The sequence below is a fragment of the Perna viridis genome, chromosome 11, assembly GCF_037379345.1.
Source record: "Perna viridis isolate PV_CMFRI_1.1 ecotype Kerala chromosome 11, ASM3737934v1, whole genome shotgun sequence".
In the NCBI taxonomy this organism is placed as follows: domain Eukaryota; kingdom Metazoa; phylum Mollusca; class Bivalvia; order Mytilida; family Mytilidae; genus Perna; species Perna viridis.
Window position 1 is genome coordinate 6,122,650 of NC_142455.1, and position 21,428 is coordinate 6,144,077.

Consider the following 21,428-nt stretch of genomic DNA (forward strand, 5'->3'; position numbering starts at 1 on the left):
ACTTTGACAAGAAAAACTGTGATTAATGCTGCAGTCACTTAATTGATACACCTACTTCTCTTTTTGATAAACATGCACCTTTTGACCTCAAAATTGATTTGGATTAAAATCTCACAGGAAGTTTAAATCAAAGGGTGTAATATAGGTTCTGTGAAAGTTTCATCATAATCCATTCAACGATGTAGAAGAAGTAACAGATAGGAGTGGGTCTCTTCCATGTCTCCAAATCTAGAACAGGAGTTGCACAAGAGGAATATGTATGTAATAAGGATTATGTGAAATGTTTATTAAATTTCATTTACCAGTGTAGGAGGAGTAATGGATAAAAAATGGGTCGCCTTCTGAGTAACAATTGGAAGGAAATATGGATCAAAGGAAGGAAGGACAGACACCCCTATCAATATTTGAAAAACTGTGAGAAAAGCTTACAAAAGGATACCCCTAGCTCCCATCCAAGTAACCATATATATAAATAAATGGTCAGGAAGTTATATTGCTTCCCAATAAAATGGAGTTTCACATACCTATATAAGCTTCTGTCAAACTACCAACAGACTACGATAAATAGTTAAAGAGAAAACTGCAACGTGTGGACAGACAAACAGACAGACACCATGATCACTTTGTGGAAGGTATAAAAATGAGATAATACCATACTATACTCACCACTAAGGCATGATTTATAGCAGATTTAAACAAGGAATTGGTTAATGGAGTTACTGCCCCTGGCATCATCTCCCTGAAAAACACATTAATTACAGATTTATGAAAGATTTTTCACTTTCATAAGATTTTTTTAATTGCTTTCCCGATGGAGCTTTTTCTATCAATAAATGCATTCAGTACATCCACAGATAACTCTAAAATAACTCTAGGGAGTTTGTTATCAAATTAGCAGCATCTATCATATGAAGATATCTCCTGTTTTGAAGGTTGAGACAGAAATTATAACCAGCACCACAGCTAGTGTGTCTGATGATTACTGGTGATTACGGGTGATTAAGGGTGATTATAATTGTAAATTTGTCCATACACTGATATTAACTGGCATTTTTTTATCATTTAACTTTACCATAACAATTAATATTATACTTTATATTGTACTTTCATATTATACTTTATATTGTTTTATTTGCTTATTTCCTTAGGTATAACTGCCAGTCCATATAATGTCATATGGACTTGTAGGAAATCATATGGACTACCAAGCTTTCGAAGTAAAAATGTGACGTCGCAATTAAGGTAGTTGTGTATATTTTTCTCTTTTCTTTCACATGAATGATCCAGTGCAAACTACATTTTAAAGTATAATATGGCAACCAACCATGATGCTGAGGGTCATATGGCACTATATGGACCAGTTGGTTGCCCAAAAATTATATGGACTGAAAGGTAGCTGAGGTCCATTGAATATTGTGGCAACAAACTGGTCCATATATTGCAATTTGACCCTCAGCATAATGAACTATTTGCTAAAAAACCTATGAATTAAAAGCGAACTACAACAAAAACTCCCTTTCCTTACTGAGGGAATTGTTTTGTATAGTCTATATTAATGAAATCTATACCAATTAACCTATGATCTTAGAATCAAGAATGGGCTCACTGCAGTTTGACAGGAAATGATCTGCTATGTAAATACATAAGTTTAAAATATAGCACTCTGCCCAGTGACAAGTAGTCCCAAGTCTGCTAGGTCTGTTGACAACTCAAGATAATTGACATGCCTATCCACTGTGCTCTAAAGTTTATCCTCTTACAGCTTGCAACTGCCTCATATGATACATGAACATACCCAATATTGCCTGTTGTGAGGAACTCTTTCCCGGTAACAAGAGGATCATCAAACTCATGGAGCAGGTCCTCCTCTGTTTCCTGGTCCATTGTGGTTATTGGTCTGGCCTAATAAATATTTGATAGGTTTTGACAAGAATGGATGATTGGAAATGTTGAACTGAGCATCTTAACAATTGACTCATTTGACAATTTTTTATTTACATATATTTTGATCATAGATTTTCATTTTCTAATATCACAAATTTTGACATGCCATTGTACTATTTCTATATTATGCTGTAGAAATTCCACTGTATTTTTTACAGCTTCAAATTAATCATTCTAATTTGTATTGTGCATATGATTTGCAAAGAAAATGACTCCTTTTATTAAACTCTATCAACATTTTTTAAAAACATAACCAAGTGTCAGTCCTTGTAAAAATCAGGCAGTAGGTGAAACATAGTATGGAAAAATCCATCATTCGATAGTTTAACTTGACTATTTGCACCATCAGAATCAAGGAAAACAAACAAGATTTCCCATATCATGCTGGACCATTGAGTTAGTTTCATTGACATGCACTGAAAATGAAGATTTAAAGGGCAGTTAACTCGGTCAAAAACCTCATTTTTATAAGATTCTATTGAAACATTTCTGAGCAAATCCAATGATGCAGAGATCAACTTAGAGAAAGTATCCTTGAGTGATATTACATTGTCAGATCAGTGGGGTTTTGACATGCATGTTTCTGATTTTTCCAATTTTTCCTGATTCTTACAAACATTTACACTTTAAACTATTTAAATCAAACCAACAATTATATACTGTCCAACATGATAGTCACTCACTTGTAAAAGAAAAAATTGGTCTTTGTACATGGCCCATTCTATATCTCTTGGACTACTAAAATAGTTCTCAATCTGCAAAAAAGGTACAGACATGTAGTTTCCTTGGCTACCTAAGCTACCTTCAAATCTTCTTCTTTTCAAATAATTAAATAATCAAAATATATATTCAAACAAACAATTAAAAAAATGAATTGACATTTGAAGTGCTTTAGCTGTTGTGTGTCGGCCCAATATTGTCAACCATTTTTTTTTTTGTAACCTTGACCTTTGACATTATGAACCCAAAAATTAATAGGATTCACCCTCACCTGATATGTGTAATAATATCATAAAGTTTCTTTAAATCAGATTTAACTGTTGGAATTATGGCCTGGAAACTGCTTTTAAGTAGAAGTTTTGAATGTTTTTTTCAGACTGTGGCCTTTCACCTTTGACTGAATCATCCCACAATCAGTAGGGACCTTCCTCACCTCGGTATGTAACCATGGTAACATCTCAAAATATTGTTTAGATCAAATGTACAATTTTTGAATTATGGTCATTAAACGTATGATTTTGATATAGAAATCATGAGTTCAATTTGTTTTTTTTTCTTTTCATCAGCATCCCTCACCAACCTTTATTGATATTGAACACAACTTTAAAATCTGTTCATCTGACATGCAACATTCATGCAGTTTTGGAACTTCTTTTTCAACAACTCCACCTTGCTCTAAAATTCAATGAAAATTACCCATCATTCCACCTTACTCTATAATTCAATGGAAATTATAACAATCCTTAAAAAATGTACATGTATGTCTGTTTAAGGACATACATGTATCAAAATATACAGACATTAACAGTGCAATGACTTAACATAAAACTGATATACAGAAGAGGCTTAGAACTGCGGGAAAATGTGAAGCTGCACCAAGCATTTTTACCGGTTTGAGTTGAATTCATGCATCAAAGTTCTGGTCAAGTCAATGCAAAGATGCATCAAAATTTTAAAAGAAAAAAGATGTATTAAGAAAAACATTATTGCATTCCAAGCAGGCAACATCCTTTCAACTTAAGAACAATGTATCATTTGTAATATCACAACCGACAAAAATATTCAATCAGTGACAGTATATCATTGTAAATATAAAGTCAATGCTTTTTGATGGCTCAAACAGAATAGTTGCAGTATAAAATAAAGCTCTTCCTCATTATCAAGCTAACTCTTGTCAGAATACTGATCTGAGTAATGAATGAATAATATCAAATTATGAGCTTCTAACATGATTCCCTTTTGGAAAATCTTTTATTTTTACTTGTGAAAAATTGATGGAGCTTAGCAAAACAAACATGAGATTGCATGGTGGTAGATATCTAACATCAAACATGTATGCCATATCTATAATGTCATACAGCAAAACTTTCCATTTATTGGGAGCTGAAATAATTGCATTGAAATTCAGATGGAGAAAGTGATTCTTACATACTGTGAATGTACTATTGTTTGTGGGGTACCAATTCGTTGTTTTTTTGTGGGTAGGCCAAACCATGAAATTTGGTTACTAACGAAAAGGAGATTTCCATTGATATGTTTACTGAAAACAACGAACTCGTGTTTCTTCCCCAATCAATGAAAATTGGTATCCACGAATAAAAGTACTTTCACAGTACCATGGACTGTATAAGAATCTACAACCATAGCTTATTTTTACCTGTGACATTAATGGTTACAGATTTATCCCCTAAATCTTTACATCCAACTTTCAGTTGATTTTCCCATGAACGCATTACTGTAATTGTGTCCGGAGTTGTCTTTCCTGATACAACGGCCTAGAAAATCAATATGCATGTCTTTATTTAAGGTGCAAAAATACAAAAATAAATAAAAACACTCAGCTTTCCAATGATATGCAGTAAAACCTGCCTAAACCAAACTGTGATAAACTGAAATACCTGTTAAAATTAGTCATTTTTAAGGTATTTTGATCCTGGTTTCACCAAACAGTCCAAAACGGATTTAGTTTATACAGTTTTCATCGTATTTTATTTACACTAACTTAGTTTTAACCCCCTGCTGCTAAATTATAACCTCCCTGCAGTGATAAATTAATCCCCTGCTCTGATATATTAACCCCCCTGTAAGGGGGTTAAAATATCATAAAGGGGGTATGTAAAAATAACCCTGGGGTCAATATTTCATACAATTTATTGCCCCCAGATTAAGATATCATATGATATATTAACCCCGGGGGTAAATTTTTTGTGGGGGTAAAAATATTATATGACACCAGGTCCTATTAATGTCATCTTGCACGTGCTTATACATTGCTATCCAAAAATATAGGGGAGAACACTGAAGGGCCCCATCATGGAACCAGAGGCTCACGTGAGCCTGTATCGCTCACCTGGTTTAATTACTTGCTAAATATTTCATATAATTTTGCGTAAATTTACAAGGAATTTTCCTTAGATGAAGATTTTCTTGCAATTTAAAGCATTGGTAAACAGGAATTATTGCATGGGACAGGTTGGAAAGGGGACATAATGCATAGTTTGCAACCCCAACATACTAAAATCCGGAACCAGGCCTTTAAAAATGCAGAAATTGCCATTGTTTTGCGGAATCCATGAAATTTCTGCAAAACACAGCGTTTCTTAGCCTCCAACATGATTACTTTGCTAAAAAACTAATCTTATTAAACTAGGCATTTCACATCCAGTTTTGTATGGAAATATAGTTTACAAGGCACATAAATGCAAACAATGTCCATCAAATCTTAAGAATTATTTAAATAGACTGATTCATAAAGGATATAAATTCGACATTGTTGTCAGATCATTAAATCTTGTCTTTGTAGGAAAAAATATTGATACTCTTATTAGATCATTACATTATAACTTAATCATTCATATTTTAGCATTTTAGTCATTGCACAACTTCTTGCTAGACCAACACAGTCTATGATGTTGCAGTTCTAAATCCTTTGGAAGTTTTGTAACTGATATTTTTTGTGTTGGGAGGCTTGAAGATTTGTCATCCTTATTTGTGTCCTGAGCTTGCTTTCAGTAACTGCGAGCATTCATTGTTTATACCTCATTTGTTTGTCTTCTATGTTATTGTTAATAATTGTTGAGGTACTTTTCTAATGAATTGGATGTATTTCAGGTTGATTTTTACTGTGTGTCTAACTTTGTATTTATTTTAGCCTTTGACCGTATAGAGGGGGAGGGTTTGGATCCAACAAAACTAGTTTAACCCCGCTGCATACTGTTTGCGCCTGTCCCAAGGCAGGAAATATAGTCACTGGCATGTAGTTGTCTTTTTTTAAAACATTTTAGTTTCTTACCATAAATGATAAACTGATATAGTATTGAGGAAGGGCCGGACCTTTTTCGGGATGCTGGGATCAGAGGTTATTAAGCTCAGGATGTCGGGATTTCTGAGAATTAAGCCCGGGATTTCGGGAAATAAATCCACCGGGAATCGGGATTTTAGCAGTTTTTAAGTTCCTTTGTTGTTCGGGATTTCGGGATTTAGTAAAAATAAAGTCGGGATTCCGGGATCAGACCCCCTCCAGCCCCCCTCAGTATTGTGTTCACTGATTTATCCACTTTGTTTTTATTGGGGCAATTTAGAGCTTGCTACATGGAGGAAATTTCCCACTTGTTGAAGATCATGTGGCGACCTCTAGATGTATATTTTCTCAAGCGGAAACTTTGGTTAAGTTAAGATCCACAGTGGCAGCCATTTTGAAATGGCAAAAGAATCACAAGCTTTCATCTCCTCATGCCAACGATCATTTGTTTCCAGTTTTGTTTCATTTGGTCAAGCGGCTTCCGAGAAAAAGATTTTTACATGTTTTTCTCATAGGGTCCAATGTTAAAGTAAGATCCTCAGTGGCGGCCATTTTGAATTTCCGATTGGCACCAAAATCACAAACTTACATCCCTTCATAAAAGTGAACATTTGTGTCAAGTTTTGTTTAATTTGGTCAAGCGGTTTCCGAGAAGAAGATTTTTACATGTTTTTCCCATAGGGTCCAATGTTAAACTAAGATCCTCGGTGGCGGCCATCTTGAATTTCTGATCGCCACCAAAATCACAAACTTTCATCCCCTCATATCAGTGAACATTTAATAGTGTCAAGTTTTGTTTAATTTGGTCAAGTGGTTTCCGAGAAGAAGATGTTTACATGTTTTTCCCATAGGGTCCAATGTTAAACTAAGATCCTCGGTGGCGGCCATTTTGAATTTCCGATTGGCACCAAAATCACAAACTTTCATTCGCTCATATCAGTGAACATTTGTGTCAAGTTTTGTTTAATTTGGTCAAGTGGTTTCCGAGAAGAAGATTTTTACATGTTTCTCCCATAGGGTCCAATGTTAAACTAAGATCCTCGGTGGCGGCCATCTTGAATTTCCGATCAACACCAAAATCACAAACTTTCATCCCCTCATACCAGTGAACATTTGTGTCATGTTTGGTTTTATTTGGCCCTGTGGTTTCAGAGAAGAAGATTGAAATGTAAAAGTTTACGGACGGACGACGGACGGACGGACGACGGACGCCAAGTGATGGCAAAAGCTCACATGGCCTTTGGCCAAGTGAGCTAAAAAGCGATCTAAAAAACAGCATATGATCAAAAAAGGTTATATAAATTGTGGGGGGGTTATAATGACAGTCTGATCATATACAAATGTTTTCTCCATTGTGGTTGTGTTCTCAAGCTTTTCAACCATAGACTATTACCAGTATCTGTTCATTTGTGATTACAAATACATTGTACAAATCATTTATATGAATGTACATCACTTGTTTATTCTAATATGACAGGTTTTGAGACCACAACTGTGGTGGATTTTCGATTGCTATAAGAGCAGCAGATAACTTATTGAACGTGGCTTGTGTATGTGTAAATTACTGATTACTTTAATCATATGAAAAAAACACATGTAACATTCCAATGTGTATCAGCTGTATTTACACATTTTAGTAGCGTGAATGAACAAGAAATTCATATTTAATCAAAATATTAAACATTATGTTTTAGAAAAGTTACACACTACTCGGTAGCACTCACCACGTGCCACGTGCACCCTCATGTACGTAACCAAACCATAACAATCATAAATGAATGAAACATTGTACCTGTCCATGTGCGAACACTGTAACCTTATAATGCAAATGACTATTGCCATATATACATCAATCTACTTAATTTGCCCTTTCCTTCAATATAAAAAATGTGAAGCAAAGTTCCACTAGCAACCATTTCAACTGACATAGCTAGCGTAAAGTGTACAGCAAAATATGAACAAATATAGGGGCTCTAAGGTTACCATAATAGGTCAAGAAAATATAAAAAGAGTCCCATTATTTTCCTTTTAGAATTGAAATAAATCACGGAAACTCCATTTTATCATTGTTTTACTACTGGGTGACCATTTATGCCGATATTTTACCTCGAGCGATAGTAAGGGGTAAAATAAAGTGGCATAAATGGTAAGCCCAAGGTAAAACAATGTAAAATGGAGTTTCCGTGATTTATTTTTTAAATACTATTTATAGCAAGGAACTTTTTCTTTATCTTTTTTTTTTTCAAATACTCCCCTCCTAGTCACATGATTCTTGCTTGGTATATAAAATTCCAATAAAAAATATCTTAACAGTAAATCTTGAAAATATATTGTTAAAACCTCAAACTAAAATCGAAGGTTTCCTATTTATAAATTGTGAACAGACAAATGAGTTATTCCTATATACCCTCAAGCTTTCTTTGTGGGGCATATACTAAAAAAGTGTTTATTGGGCAATTAACACAAAAATTTAAACCAATCAGACAATCAGAAATAAGGTTACATCCCAAAAAAAATAATTAAAAAAGACCAATACCTCTCCAAGTCCATATGATGCATTTATGATAATCTCATTGGCTGATCCGTTGACAGGATTGTTTGTAAACAGAACACCTGAGACTTCTGATTGGACCATCTCCTGAATAGCCACACCCACACATACTTTGATATGCTGTCCATTCATTCTAAAAAATAAAAGATGGTGAAGAAATCAAGACATCAATTAATAGTTAAAATGATTTGATCAACAGTTAGAAGAAATTTGTACACAAGACGCAGAACCCTCACCAACTAAAGAATTCAGAATGCATCTGCACCATGAAAACAAAGTGTTATAGTTTTCCTTTCCTCTTTCGTCTACCCTGGACATAATTTTATTTTTGTAATTAGGTTGTTTTACGGGTCTATACTATGAGATGTGTAATTATTCATTAAAATCTGCCTGCTCTGGGGAGATTATCCACATTTAAAATCCAGCAGATTCTATTATATTTGAGCATCATTTACAGAGTACTCTCCCTTAATTTTGAAATCTACAGTGCATTCTATATAGTTTTTATATGCAAACCAGATGTTAATTTCTGTTTACTATGACATTTCAAACAAAACATCAAAAATAAAAATATGTAGGCTTTTTACCCATGAATCACATATAGCATGATTCTTAGCTGGAGTGCTACTTATAATGCTGAAGTAGCAGACAAATTCAAAATAATCCTCATAAATAGGTTCGATGTTCAAGCTGATAAAAACTAACAAGATGAACCCAGGGCCTTTGTACTTGTATAAAATTTGAACCAGACAGAAAAGAACGAAAAATATTTGTAAAGTAACCTTCTATACTGCACAGCTTGGTACGTAAATGCTGATGCCCAACATTTTCTCACTGCATCAATTACCTGAAACAGATTCAATTGATACAAAAAAAAATAGTTCATTTATTTCACAATGTGTGTTTTGTATATCATATTTTCCTTTCTGCAACATGCTTTTCCAGAGTAAGATAGCATAGATGACAAAAGAGTTCTAATTACATAACAACTAACATAACAAAACTGTAATTTTTATCTGTTTATTTGTACATGTATTTGTAGCATTTTAAAAGTGGACCATAAAATTGGAACACTGTATCATCAATTATCAATCAATAATCAATTTAAAAATGGGAGAATATTTTTGAATACTTTGACATATTACATATAAACATTGTTTCCACAAAATACATGCACATACAGATTCTCTTTCAGTAATGAGTGGTTTAAATTATTTTTCCACTCGCCATAGTAAAATTGAAATTTTCAACATGCGAACTTTAGCAAGTATGCTAATCAAATCTCAACTGTACAATCGTGATTGAGTTTAGAAATACTTCAAATCAAGAATAGACTTATGTAGAATTGGTTTCTCTCATGAAATCAGTAGTAAACTTGAAAAATGTAAAATGGCAGAAATATACTCACACAAATCTAATCACTACCCAATGGTTTATGTTTGTTAGTTTGTTTGTTGGGGTTTAACATCCGAGCAGCAATATTTCAGCTATATTCAGGCGATGAACATGAATTTGGTAATAAAATGAACATGAAATGATGAAATGAAAAATGGGATGGGACACAAGGCTAATGGGGTCGACAAATTTTGATTGCCACTGGAAATAGGGAGCGGTGGGTAGGGTCAGGCAATTTAGCCTCCAGTGTCAATTGTTCCTACTCCATGCTAGGAATGTGGCAACTTTCCCAACACGGTGCACCACTATGGTTTGTGGTCAGGTTTTCCGTATTATAGCCTGACAACCCCAGCATGTAACACACCAGGTGTACCCCATTCCACCACCTGTGGCACACAACACAGTTGCTCTGTGGGCAGCGCACCCTAGCCCCCGGCTAAGGTTATGAGCACTGTTTAGTTGCATTTTATGACAAGCTTTGCGCTACTGCAAGCCTATTCTTTTGACACCCAGACCTGCACGGGTCCCCAGTGGTTTAAAGTTACAAATGAATCTTACTTGTTTCTGGCCTTTGACACCAAGGTATGTTTCCATCTGTCCAGCAGACGACGCTTCTGAACCATCTTCACCTATTAGTATTAGAAAATATTTACATGTAAAAGGTACTGGACAAATTAAATTATAAAGTGTATCAAATGCAATATTAACCACTTTGGTAGTGTGGAGGTAGTATGCTTAGGTCCATAGCAGGCAGTTGTAAATTTTTTTTTTAAATATTGGAAACATTTTATTGTTATTATGTCGGACTTTGATATCTATTGAATGTACCCCAGTGACTTAAATATTTCTGTTACTATCATAAATGCTGATCAGTGATATTGTTGGCATTTGTCAAATCTATCCCACCCCATCCCTTTTTTATTGGGAAAATGTGTGTCATTTTTTTAAATTCAGAAATTTGGAATAATGTTACAAAACTTTGAATTATAGTTAAATGATCAATTATATAGAGGATGCCATGAAAAAGACATAAACAATAAATGCCTGTAATTTTCAACAAAACCCTATATCCTACCCTTCAACTACCAACTGGGAAATAGTTTTGTATCTTATTTGCTTTATGCTGATTAAAAAGAAATAATTAAGTAATTGGTTGACTAGTAAAACAATTAATTAGTTAAATGGGCAATATGAACATTGTCCCCATCCCTATTCCCTGTAGAACAATCCTTATCCCCAGTAAAATCCCAAATTCCTACATCATAAAATTAAATTTGATATTTTTAAATTCTTCAACAGTCAAACTTGTATTTTTAATTTAACTCAACATATTTTCCATATAAATCAATAATTTAAAATCTAGTGTCCCCATCCTCCTCATTCAAAATCCTCTTCACCCATACACTATTCCCCATTCCTTGTCTCCCCATATACCACAGAATGAGAAGTTCATCCAGTACAAGTACTGTATCAGGCAGTTACTCTCACAAATGATAACAAATATCTAAAGAGAGTGAATCCATGCATTCACATATGGATAATCGATTCTATCCTTTATCTATAATATTGTACCTGCAGCAGAAGATCTGACAGCCAGAAAGACATTGCTGACATCAGTGAAGACATTCGACACCATTTCAGCTATAGCATCAGAAACCTGAGGACAGACAGGGGTGGATGCTATTAGCTCTACTGTGTCTGAACATGCTGTTTGCAAATTGTCATGGCAACCATCTCTGCAAGAAAAAAAATTAAGAGGTATAAAAATTGTGATTGACACTAACTACTCTGTCGTAGCAGACAATGACAAAGTCCCTGCTATGCTACATGTATATGAGACCTAAAAAATCATGTTTATGAGACCTAAAATATCATTCATATCAAAATCTAAAATCTGGATTTGAACATGGATTATATATTAAATCACCTTCAATATCTTATAAAGATTTTGTGAAAGTTTCATTACATTCTATTCAGTGGTGTAGAAGGAGTTGTGGTTAAGAGGAGGGTATCCCTATGTGTAAGGAAAGTACAGACGTAAGGATAGATAACCATATCACTATATCCCCATCCTTTACAAGCTTTCAAGAGAAACCTGGAAGCTATGACCTTGTACACATGTAACACAAATAAACTATAGACTAATATAAAATATTGTGAAACTAGTCTAAAATAATATTTGATTTACAAATTAATTGTACAATTCTGAACAGATTCCTCGACCTAGTGCATATACCATTTTTTTCATTAGCAATTCTAATTGCATCATACAGGATTACATCAAATGAAAATAAAAATACTTATAAATTATTGATGTACCTACCTCATTATAGAGATGACTTTGTCAATGGAAGAACTGATATCAGGATTTACCTGAATAAATAAAAGAGAGAATACTCAAATATTAAGAAAAGATATGGGTTTCTACATACATGTTAATGTTATAGACTAAACTTCATACATCCATTTCAACCCAGCAAATATTTCAAACCAAATAGCAGATTATTTTGACAGGTTTAAAATTTGGCAATTTTTGAAGAAAAAAGGTAAAAAACATGTATAAACAATTTTGCATTTCACATTTTGGTGGATGCTAAGAGGTTCACTAAGTTTTAATGAGCACATATACCAGTAAATATTTTCCAGAATTTTTATTTGGTGTTTTTAGCACAACTGCTTAAAATGTACCAAAATTACCAGTAGCAACCCTTGAAAATAACCTGCTAAATGATATAACACCCTTAATGATTGATGTCACATGATTGACACTGAAGATGTGACCAGGTGTTGAAACATATATGTATATGTAAGACTCGGAAATGTGATGGGAAGCGGAGGTACAATGGTCGCACCAAAGTGCGATGGTAGTACGCTGAAGTGCATATATGATCATACTGAACAGCGATGGTTAGACATGAGTGTTGACTGCCAACAGCAATGCAGAAATGCATTGGCCACTATGAGGAGGTGCTGGTTTTTTTTGTACTTTTTGAAATAATTTGACTATCATGTCGATTTTTTTCGTCGATATCGTAAATATAAGATTATCTTGAAATTCTACCAATATGATATTAGTCTACATACAATAAAAAAAATGCTTTCATTTCATTAATACTTCCAGCTATTGAGGAAATTATAAAAATAAAATTAATAATTTTTCTCCATTTTTTTCCAACACCCAGTTGAAAATTGAATAAAACTGGCAGTCTCTTATAAGGACGAGTACTCATTAATATGAAAATATTTCTTGACTACCTTAGCTATAAAATGGTTGTGGATAGCATTAATACTTGTGTATTAGTGTATAAAGTACATGTACTACATAAAAAATTGATCTATAGTACCTGTAGAATTTGCAAATACAAATGTAATGTAGTATAAGACGGCACTTTTTTTTCAGCATGTGTGTCATACTATACACTGCTGCTAAGGTTATCAAAGTATTATTGATGCTACAGAGGTCTAGATTTGATGGATTAATGGGCTATCCATAATATATATACCAAATTCACATGAAATTAACATGATTGTCATGTGAAATTTGCTAAACACAAATTTCATGAGAACATTTCGTGTGAATTTCACGTGAAGGCTCCATTCACTCGAATTTCACGTGAATTCAGTAACTTAGTTTATTTGCTCATTTCAGGTGAAAATCATGTGAAATTTGTGTGAAAATCATGTGAAATAATTTTGCCTGTGTAGCATATGATACATGTAAGAAAAAGCCTATACAATATTTTATACATGTACTAATACAAACTTTATGTTACCAAGTCTTTAAACATAATTTTTACTGGTTCGATTTGGTACATATCTATTTGAAACACATTAACATCTGTATGTGTGCAAGAAGGTTAATCTTTGTATAAAATCTAAATCAAGCACTGATCTATGAAAACATTGGACACTTCCTATGCATCACAGCCATAGGTGTTCGCCTTTAAAAATTATAAATGGGGAGATCTCCCTCTCAAAATGTTTTCAAAGTGGGAGACTTGCTGAGGCTTAGTTTTAGCAATATGTCTAATGTTCAGCAACAGACCTTATCTGAATTAAATCACAATGTCACTGTGACAATTTCTTATCCATTACCCTTGAAAGATGATTCTCTATATTACAATGATAGTAAGTCATTGTTCGTTTTCACAGGTTCAATACCAATTTGTTTTGACAAGAATTGAAATAATTTATTACTGGTACAATAATTATTAAGCCCAAAATTTAAATAACATGGGAGAAATTTTCAAATATGGCTAAATCTCCAGATTTAACACAGGCACATAAGTAAAAAATTGTTTAATTTTTTAAATATTAGGAGGCAGGCTAAAAGCTGGAAACTTTTACACCTATGACCACTTTTGGTCTCAGTATCATATTAATTTTCCCATAGACTTCTATAGTGAAGTGCATATTTTTAGGATTATTTAAAAAATATGTAAATTGATTCAATAAAACTTTCACTTATGTAGCATTTCTAAGGACATGTGAAAAAATAATTTCCCGCAAAGAAAATAGGGTGAGTCCACGAAGATCGGACAGAAAAGTAGTCTTGAACTATAAATAGCCATTTTCCCTACTTTCACTTTCTTTTTGCACTCACCAAAGCAACCTTTTCAGTGGAACATTTTTATGTTATTATGTTAGATTTTCTTTTAAAAAAGTTCTTCATCTTACAGTGTGATGTGTGCTCTATTTTATAAGTCATTGTTCATATCTTTTGACAAAACATTGTTTGTAGAGAGGCAAAAAGAAAATGCACTATATTTTTATAGCATCCATGTTTTAACTTACACCCGCTCAGGGATATGCAATACGATACTGGTACCTTTAAGGTATTAAACACTTGAAACAGAAACTTTAACATGCATCATTACTTGCTTGATTCTTTTATGGACTTGTATTTGAACCAACTGATTGATTGATTGATTGTAGTTTACATCTAATTGCAGATATTTCATATATTACTGGATGGGAATGTAAAATTAATTGAACACATAGGGGCCATGTTTTTTGACTGATCAAAACTCCTACACCTTGAACTTGATTTTTACTGTGCTTGCTGACAGAAGCAACAGCCCAACAGGAATACATGTCACTCCATTCAAGCACAATATTCTGAAACTGAGCCAAAAAGAAGTGATTCTATGTTCAATATGCAACATACTTGGCAAATAAGCAGTCACTAGCAAATGATACAATATTAAAGTCTATGGCATAACTCAGCCAGGTATTGAACCACAATTTCCCTCACTTGAGTCGAGCATGCTACCAAGACATCACCAGCCAGTGGCATGGAACACATACCTCAAGTTGCTTTGTGAAAGCTGTTAATGTTACACAGAAACCCTTAGGTACTATCATGTCAACCTATAAAAAGAAATAAAAATTCAGAATTAAAGACTTATTAATTAAAAGTCTAAAAATTTCAGGCACATGTATGTAGTACATCTTTATATCATATAAAACATAACTACACAAAAGTGTTCAATATAGAAATAAAAGTGTGGAAAGCATGGGGGATAGTTATGATGTATAGAGTAATATTTTACACCATTCTTTTTTGAAAAATGCCATACATGTATACTGTAAAAATTACTAATTTCACTATTTTTGCAGTGGAAGGAAAAGGTTGAAAAATAGTACCCCTGAAATTTATTTATATCACTATATAACAGATATTAATTTTTGAAACCACAAAACTTGATACCCCTAAATGTGGTCACTTGACAGAATCCTTGAAAACTTAACAACCATGAATTGTCATTCATTAACAGTAGTTGTATCAAAATTATTCAAGAATTTAGTGAGCATGCTCACATACTGGACACATCCACATAGGAAGAGAGTCAGTTTAAGGTTGGGGAATTTCATACACTGATGATGCAAAAAAAAACCAATTTTATCTCCTTTGACTGTTTGATTCAAGGAGTTTCATTTAAATATACAATACAAGTAAATTGCCCGAAAATGTATCATTCATTTGACGAACTTTAGGAACAGATACTGAGGGTTCCCAGAGCTAATCTGACGGTTTTGAAGTTAGTACAAATAAATATATTGATATCTTGGCAATGTTAAATGTATTATTTTTGTCTGGCAACAAAATTTTCTAAATAAAACATGCAAAATTTGTCCAAAATAGTTTATTTTTTCCAGCAATGTTTTAAGCGCAGCAGTTGGTGAGGGCACCTTCTAACTTCTTATCTATTTCCTGTTTTTGACATTGCCCATAACTGAAAAAGTAACCAGGAGACTATAATATGCAGTAGAGATAATTTTTTAAATTTTAATTATTTGTATAGTAGAAAGCTTAGTTGCAGGATAAAAAGATGTTTCAGAAAGGCATTTCCCAAAACTAAGTTCAAAGGAGCAAAGCTCCAACAAAAATCTTAGGGATCAGCAAATCCTGATAAAACAGTACCTGAACTGGTCCATGCAACTAAATTTGTGATTGATCAGTTTCTGATCATTCATCGATCCATCAAACCAATGTGTTAAACTGGTGATCGCATCACTTGACCATGGCGCGGTCAATACATTTTACAGATTCTGTTGTTCTATTTGTCAATTTTACACATATAAACATAATTTCAACATTCTACACATCAATTAATATTTTTACTTTCAGTCGATTTCAACGTAAATTAATACTTTTATTTTACAATTGTTTTATTTTTATCAGATCATTCGTCATTTTACATAGCAAAACAGCAATTAAGTCAGTCAGAGGTCATCTGTTATCAATCAGCAATCAATCAGGCAGGGTTAGCGATCCATCAAATCGTTGCATGGATTGATTCAGGAACTGTACAATTCTTCATTATTCATGACAATAGAAAAGAAAGTTTTAACATTTAATCACTTTTTCATTATTTTGGTGTTATATGAATTTTCAATCAAATTTATGTAGCTCTATAACCTTATCCTGTATTGATGTCAGTTGACCTAGCTGTGCACCCTTTCCTCCAACCAGGCTACCATGACAACAAGCCTCATCTCGAAATGACAAGGTCAGAGCATCTTTTTTTATCTCTTCAACCTCTGATTCCTCTCCTAACATGGGTACAGATTCTGGAGGAATATATGAAACTCCATCTGGATTTCTGAAAATGTTCATCAAAGATGAAAATAACTTATGCTATATTTCTATGCACATAAACATGCATCACCTACATATACATGTAGTTTTCATATGAACACAATAATTATTGCCTATAACAAGCAGCTTTTAAAATTATCAGACAGGTAGAAATATGTGCATGCAAAAATCTACAAATTCACAATTTCACAGTTTCATACCTCATAACCAGTCTTTTAGTTGTTGCACTTTTGAAATAGCTTATCTTAGATGATAAATATATAGTTTCTCTAAAATGCAGACCTGTATAAAACAGAAAAAACTTTAAAACATAAAACTATGGCATATGTAGATAAAAAAAAATAATCATGTTAATGGAACACTCAATGATAGCCTGCCATGTAATGATGGTGAAAAAAGGGGGATGGTAAAATTTTCAAAATGGCTTAACTCAAAAACTGCATTTAGGAATTTCCTTAAAATTGTACTTACCCTTGACTTTAATAGTACTAAATAACTGTGCAAAGTTTAAAAAAATTCAATGATCTGCTCTCAGATCATGCTAGAACACCAAATGGTATGGCAACCTTCTACAGTATAACTACCTATAATGGAACTCAACCAGACCAAATCCACTGACACCATTAACTTTGTAGTTACAGAATTTTTCATAAACTATACTTCCTCGGTCGTCATGGTGATACCAAGTTGGTGTCCAGCTTCCTTCAACAACTGTATCATACCTTTTACCATCTACAAAATTTAAAACAGGAAAAATATCAGGCAAGGGAGACAAGACTGTTTAGGTCTATCATATACCTCTAACCCTTCAAAACAAACAGGCAATATACTAAATGTTGTTCTGGTAAAACACTGCTCTACACCAAGAAGGCAACCATAGGCAATCATGGCAAAAGACTAAGTGCTGTTTGGGTAGAACAGCTCTAACCTTAACTGGCATCTAGGCAAGTGACTATTTAGGTCAAACATAACTCAATTCTAGACCAAATGTACATGTACACTGATATAGTTCTGGCAAAACATTGCTCTACACTTAAAAGGCAACTATAGGCAATAGATTAAGTGCTTCAATGTAAAATAGCTCTACCCTTGCCAGGCAACTAGGCAAGTGACTAATGACTCTTTAGATCAAACAAATCCCTATTCCTAGAAGTTAACTAGGTAAATAAATTAGAGCTCTTTGTGTAAAACATAGATCCATCCCAAAAAAACAATTTTACATACACTTATAGATTTAGCTTTAACAGTTCTCATCTGCAAGTTGATACCATAAGAATATTGCACATATAATGGCATAAGCTACATATACCTGTTATTTTGACAAGTTTAAACTGGCTGTTTGGAGGTAAATGTATACAAACAATTTTTCTAATTTATCCAATTTTGGTGAATGCTCATTGGTGCACTGAGAAATGAAACCCTGGCCAAAGTGCCACAAAACTTGAGAAAATACTTAAGTCTGAGAAAGATTAAATGTTTGAGATGTCATTGATTTCTTAGATATTGATTGGAGTTACCATGGAAGTTAAGAATATTCTCAGAATTAAGTATTTTTTTTACTTTTGTTGTGCTGGGGCCAGAGTAAATATTTTGAAGAATTTATTTTAGTGGTTTTTAGAAAGACAACTAAACTATGCCAAAATTAGCACTCCAGAAAAATTAATAGCTATACCGTACATATTTTGTGATTTTTCTGCAAAAGTACTAACTCATCTTTACTCACTCTTTTTCATGACATACCCCAATAATCAAAATGTATTTGGAATGCTGTCATACTATTTCCAGAGTAATGATGGAGCATAAAGAAATGATATGCATGATTAATTCTAGATAAAGATTTCCCCAATAAAGGTTAATATATAGAACATCATACATTAGTCTATTTTTTTTTTGGTTAAAATTTTATTTAACTCATGTACTTACTTGCATAAAATGTGAAACTGTAATTGTTCTTTGGACCGTCTGCTGGAGCAACATCCCAGAGTCTGATGTCTATATCGGATACAGAATGCTTGGCTCCATTTGCATGCATCAAGTACCCTATTTTTATACTGCAACAGACAAATATCAACAACTTCTCCTTAGCATCATCCTCCAGATTAGCTCATACAAATGTATGTTCATGTATTTTGTTTTTTCAGTATAAGTATATTATATATAAACTTGAAAAAGAATTAAATGCCAAGTGGAGCAAGGCAATTCCCAATTTAAGAGAGGGTTTACGCCCAGCATGTCTGTCTTTGGACTTTGGATTCACGCCTGATAGCAAGGTGTTTGATGGTTTTTCCAATGAATCCCTACTACCACTGATTAAGGGCTGGCACTTATATTCATGAATTACACCAAAATGGAAGTTATGGGTAAACTAAAAAATTTAAACTGAATTCAATGTTACAATATGTTGAGTGATGCATGTGTGAAGAAGTTAAAGTCATAAACACTTCATTCCAGCATAGTTATCTGAAAAACTCTTACTGTGACATTGTGGATGGAGAACTCACAACACCAGTTTGGATCATATTACCATTCTGTAAAAAGTAAACATAGAAATGATACTTTTCTTTTACTTCTTTTTCAGGCTTACACAATTACACAAACTTTAACACAGAAACATCAAATCATGCCCTGGATTGAAACTTGCAAGGACAGAAGAAAATTAGTGAAGTAAAAAAAACACCCAAGCAGTTTGTACAACCTGGAAAGAAGCAAATAAAATGCTAAAATAAGAAAATTGAAAGCAAATGTAAATGCCCCTAGTGTACATGTACCGGTATCTGCAGGGGTCAATATCTAACAGCACAAAATGTTTTTTAATTCTATTCTTGCTTGTGACAATAGTGAAAATAAATTGATCATAAAAATAATTCAGTTTATTTATAAATGTGTATCATACATATGTTTGATCTGTTAAAATGATGTTAAGAATATATACATCTATGACACATATATTTTATACATACATTTTATATTCATATTAAATAAGTCTATTACCTCCAAATAAATAAAATGTATGGCATATCTGTAAAATGACCTCCAGTCCCTTACACCTACAAAACATTTTTAAACTTTAAAATGCAATTCACACTAAAAATAAAAAAAATAAGCTCATTATGAAAATACCCCTGCATAAAATGGGGTTCAATGTTAAACGTTAATCTATTACAAATGTGTATGAAGGCAGTGTACATGTGTAAACAATCTGCCCTTTGTTTATCAGCATCAACACAGATGATTCAATATAGCTTGGTGATTGAAGATTGTCAATTTAGTATCACAACAGAAGCCGGAAATATGAGGCAGTAAGAACAATGGAAAAACTACAAAATTCAGGGAAGTTATAACATACCAAACGAATGATCCCTGATTGCTTTTAAGATCACTGGTTTCTCATGGTATCCTTCAATGTATATCTTCCCTCGGAATTCTCCCCACTGTTCATAATGGGTCTGATGTGTACTGAAACAAAATCAAAGTGGTGAGAACTTCAATAAAAACTGCTGTTAACTTTTATAACAGTTCATGTGGGAGATTCTCCCTGCCCCCTGACACTGTCTCCTGTTGGGGATTTTTACATAAAAGCAAATTTTATACGTACCGGTAAAAATTAAGTTATTTCGTATTCTTCACAGAAAATATATTAATTTTTACCAAAATCCTACCACAAATCTTAACTTAATGTGGGAGATTTTTAATTTTTCATTAATTTTGTGGGAGTCTCCCCACTAATGTTGGGGGGGGGGGTAGATAACAGGGATAACAGGTATGCATTTATATGGACAAAATTACCATAATACATGTAAATGCATGTAATAATTTTTTACAGTTATTTAGCATAGACTAATCCATTTTTGCTTGATGCATATGTATTGTTACTTTGAACATAAAATACAGTACAGTCCCTTAAACGATCGATTAATCTATTTGATGACCAATGAAAGATTATTTACCAATCACTGAGGACTTGATAACCAATGACCAGTGAGCATTCTGATTTGTAATATTTTTAAATTTTGTCATATAACAGATGATAAATTTACATGTATGTGAATTTCTAAATTTTTATTGGAATGAATCTAATGCTATGCTACTGTAAATTTACTTTGAATTCAATATATTGAATTATGTATTTTATCAAAAAAAAAAAAATGTGACAGGAAAGTTACTAAATTTTTAATTAGTATATTTGTGTAAAATTCAAAAAGTAAACTATACATGTCGTAAATATATGTAGCAATCAATTGTCAGGTTGCGTAAAACAGACACAATCACCAATATGACAGATCAATGACCGATCTATAATGATTAATGACATACTGCAATTATAAAGGACCGCTTTGAATTGCTGGTCAGATTATGGGATATCAATGACTTTGGGTTGGTTTACGCTGAATAAATAGCAAAGTGCTTCATGTTGC

The 21,428-nt window shown here is 33.2% G+C and overlaps 1 protein-coding gene across 2 annotated transcripts in view; it reads right to left on the minus strand.

Annotated features, from left to right (window-relative positions):
• LOC148602736 (uncharacterized) overlaps positions 1-21,428 on the minus strand; it is a 72,821-nt gene that overhangs the window by 41,519 nt on the left and 9,874 nt on the right. For both annotated transcript variants that reach the window (XM_088551734.1, XM_088551733.1), the window contains exons 7-23: positions 20,360-20,469; positions 20,005-20,060; positions 19,489-19,541; positions 18,937-19,064; positions 17,598-17,745; positions 16,834-17,017; positions 15,219-15,281; positions 12,235-12,284; positions 11,484-11,647; positions 10,470-10,540; positions 9,299-9,363; positions 8,502-8,649; positions 4,322-4,439; positions 3,245-3,339; positions 2,628-2,699; positions 1,796-1,902; positions 667-739 (exon numbers count right to left, since the gene is read on the minus strand). In XM_088551734.1, the coding sequence (XP_088407860.1) occupies positions 667-739; positions 1,796-1,902; positions 2,628-2,699; positions 3,245-3,339; positions 4,322-4,439; positions 8,502-8,649; positions 9,299-9,363; positions 10,470-10,540; positions 11,484-11,647; positions 12,235-12,284; positions 15,219-15,281; positions 16,834-17,017; positions 17,598-17,745; positions 18,937-19,064; positions 19,489-19,541; positions 20,005-20,060; positions 20,360-20,469 (1,705 nt within the window). The remainder of the gene's footprint in view (positions 1-666; positions 740-1,795; positions 1,903-2,627; positions 2,700-3,244; positions 3,340-4,321; positions 4,440-8,501; positions 8,650-9,298; positions 9,364-10,469; positions 10,541-11,483; positions 11,648-12,234; positions 12,285-15,218; positions 15,282-16,833; positions 17,018-17,597; positions 17,746-18,936; positions 19,065-19,488; positions 19,542-20,004; positions 20,061-20,359; positions 20,470-21,428) is intronic.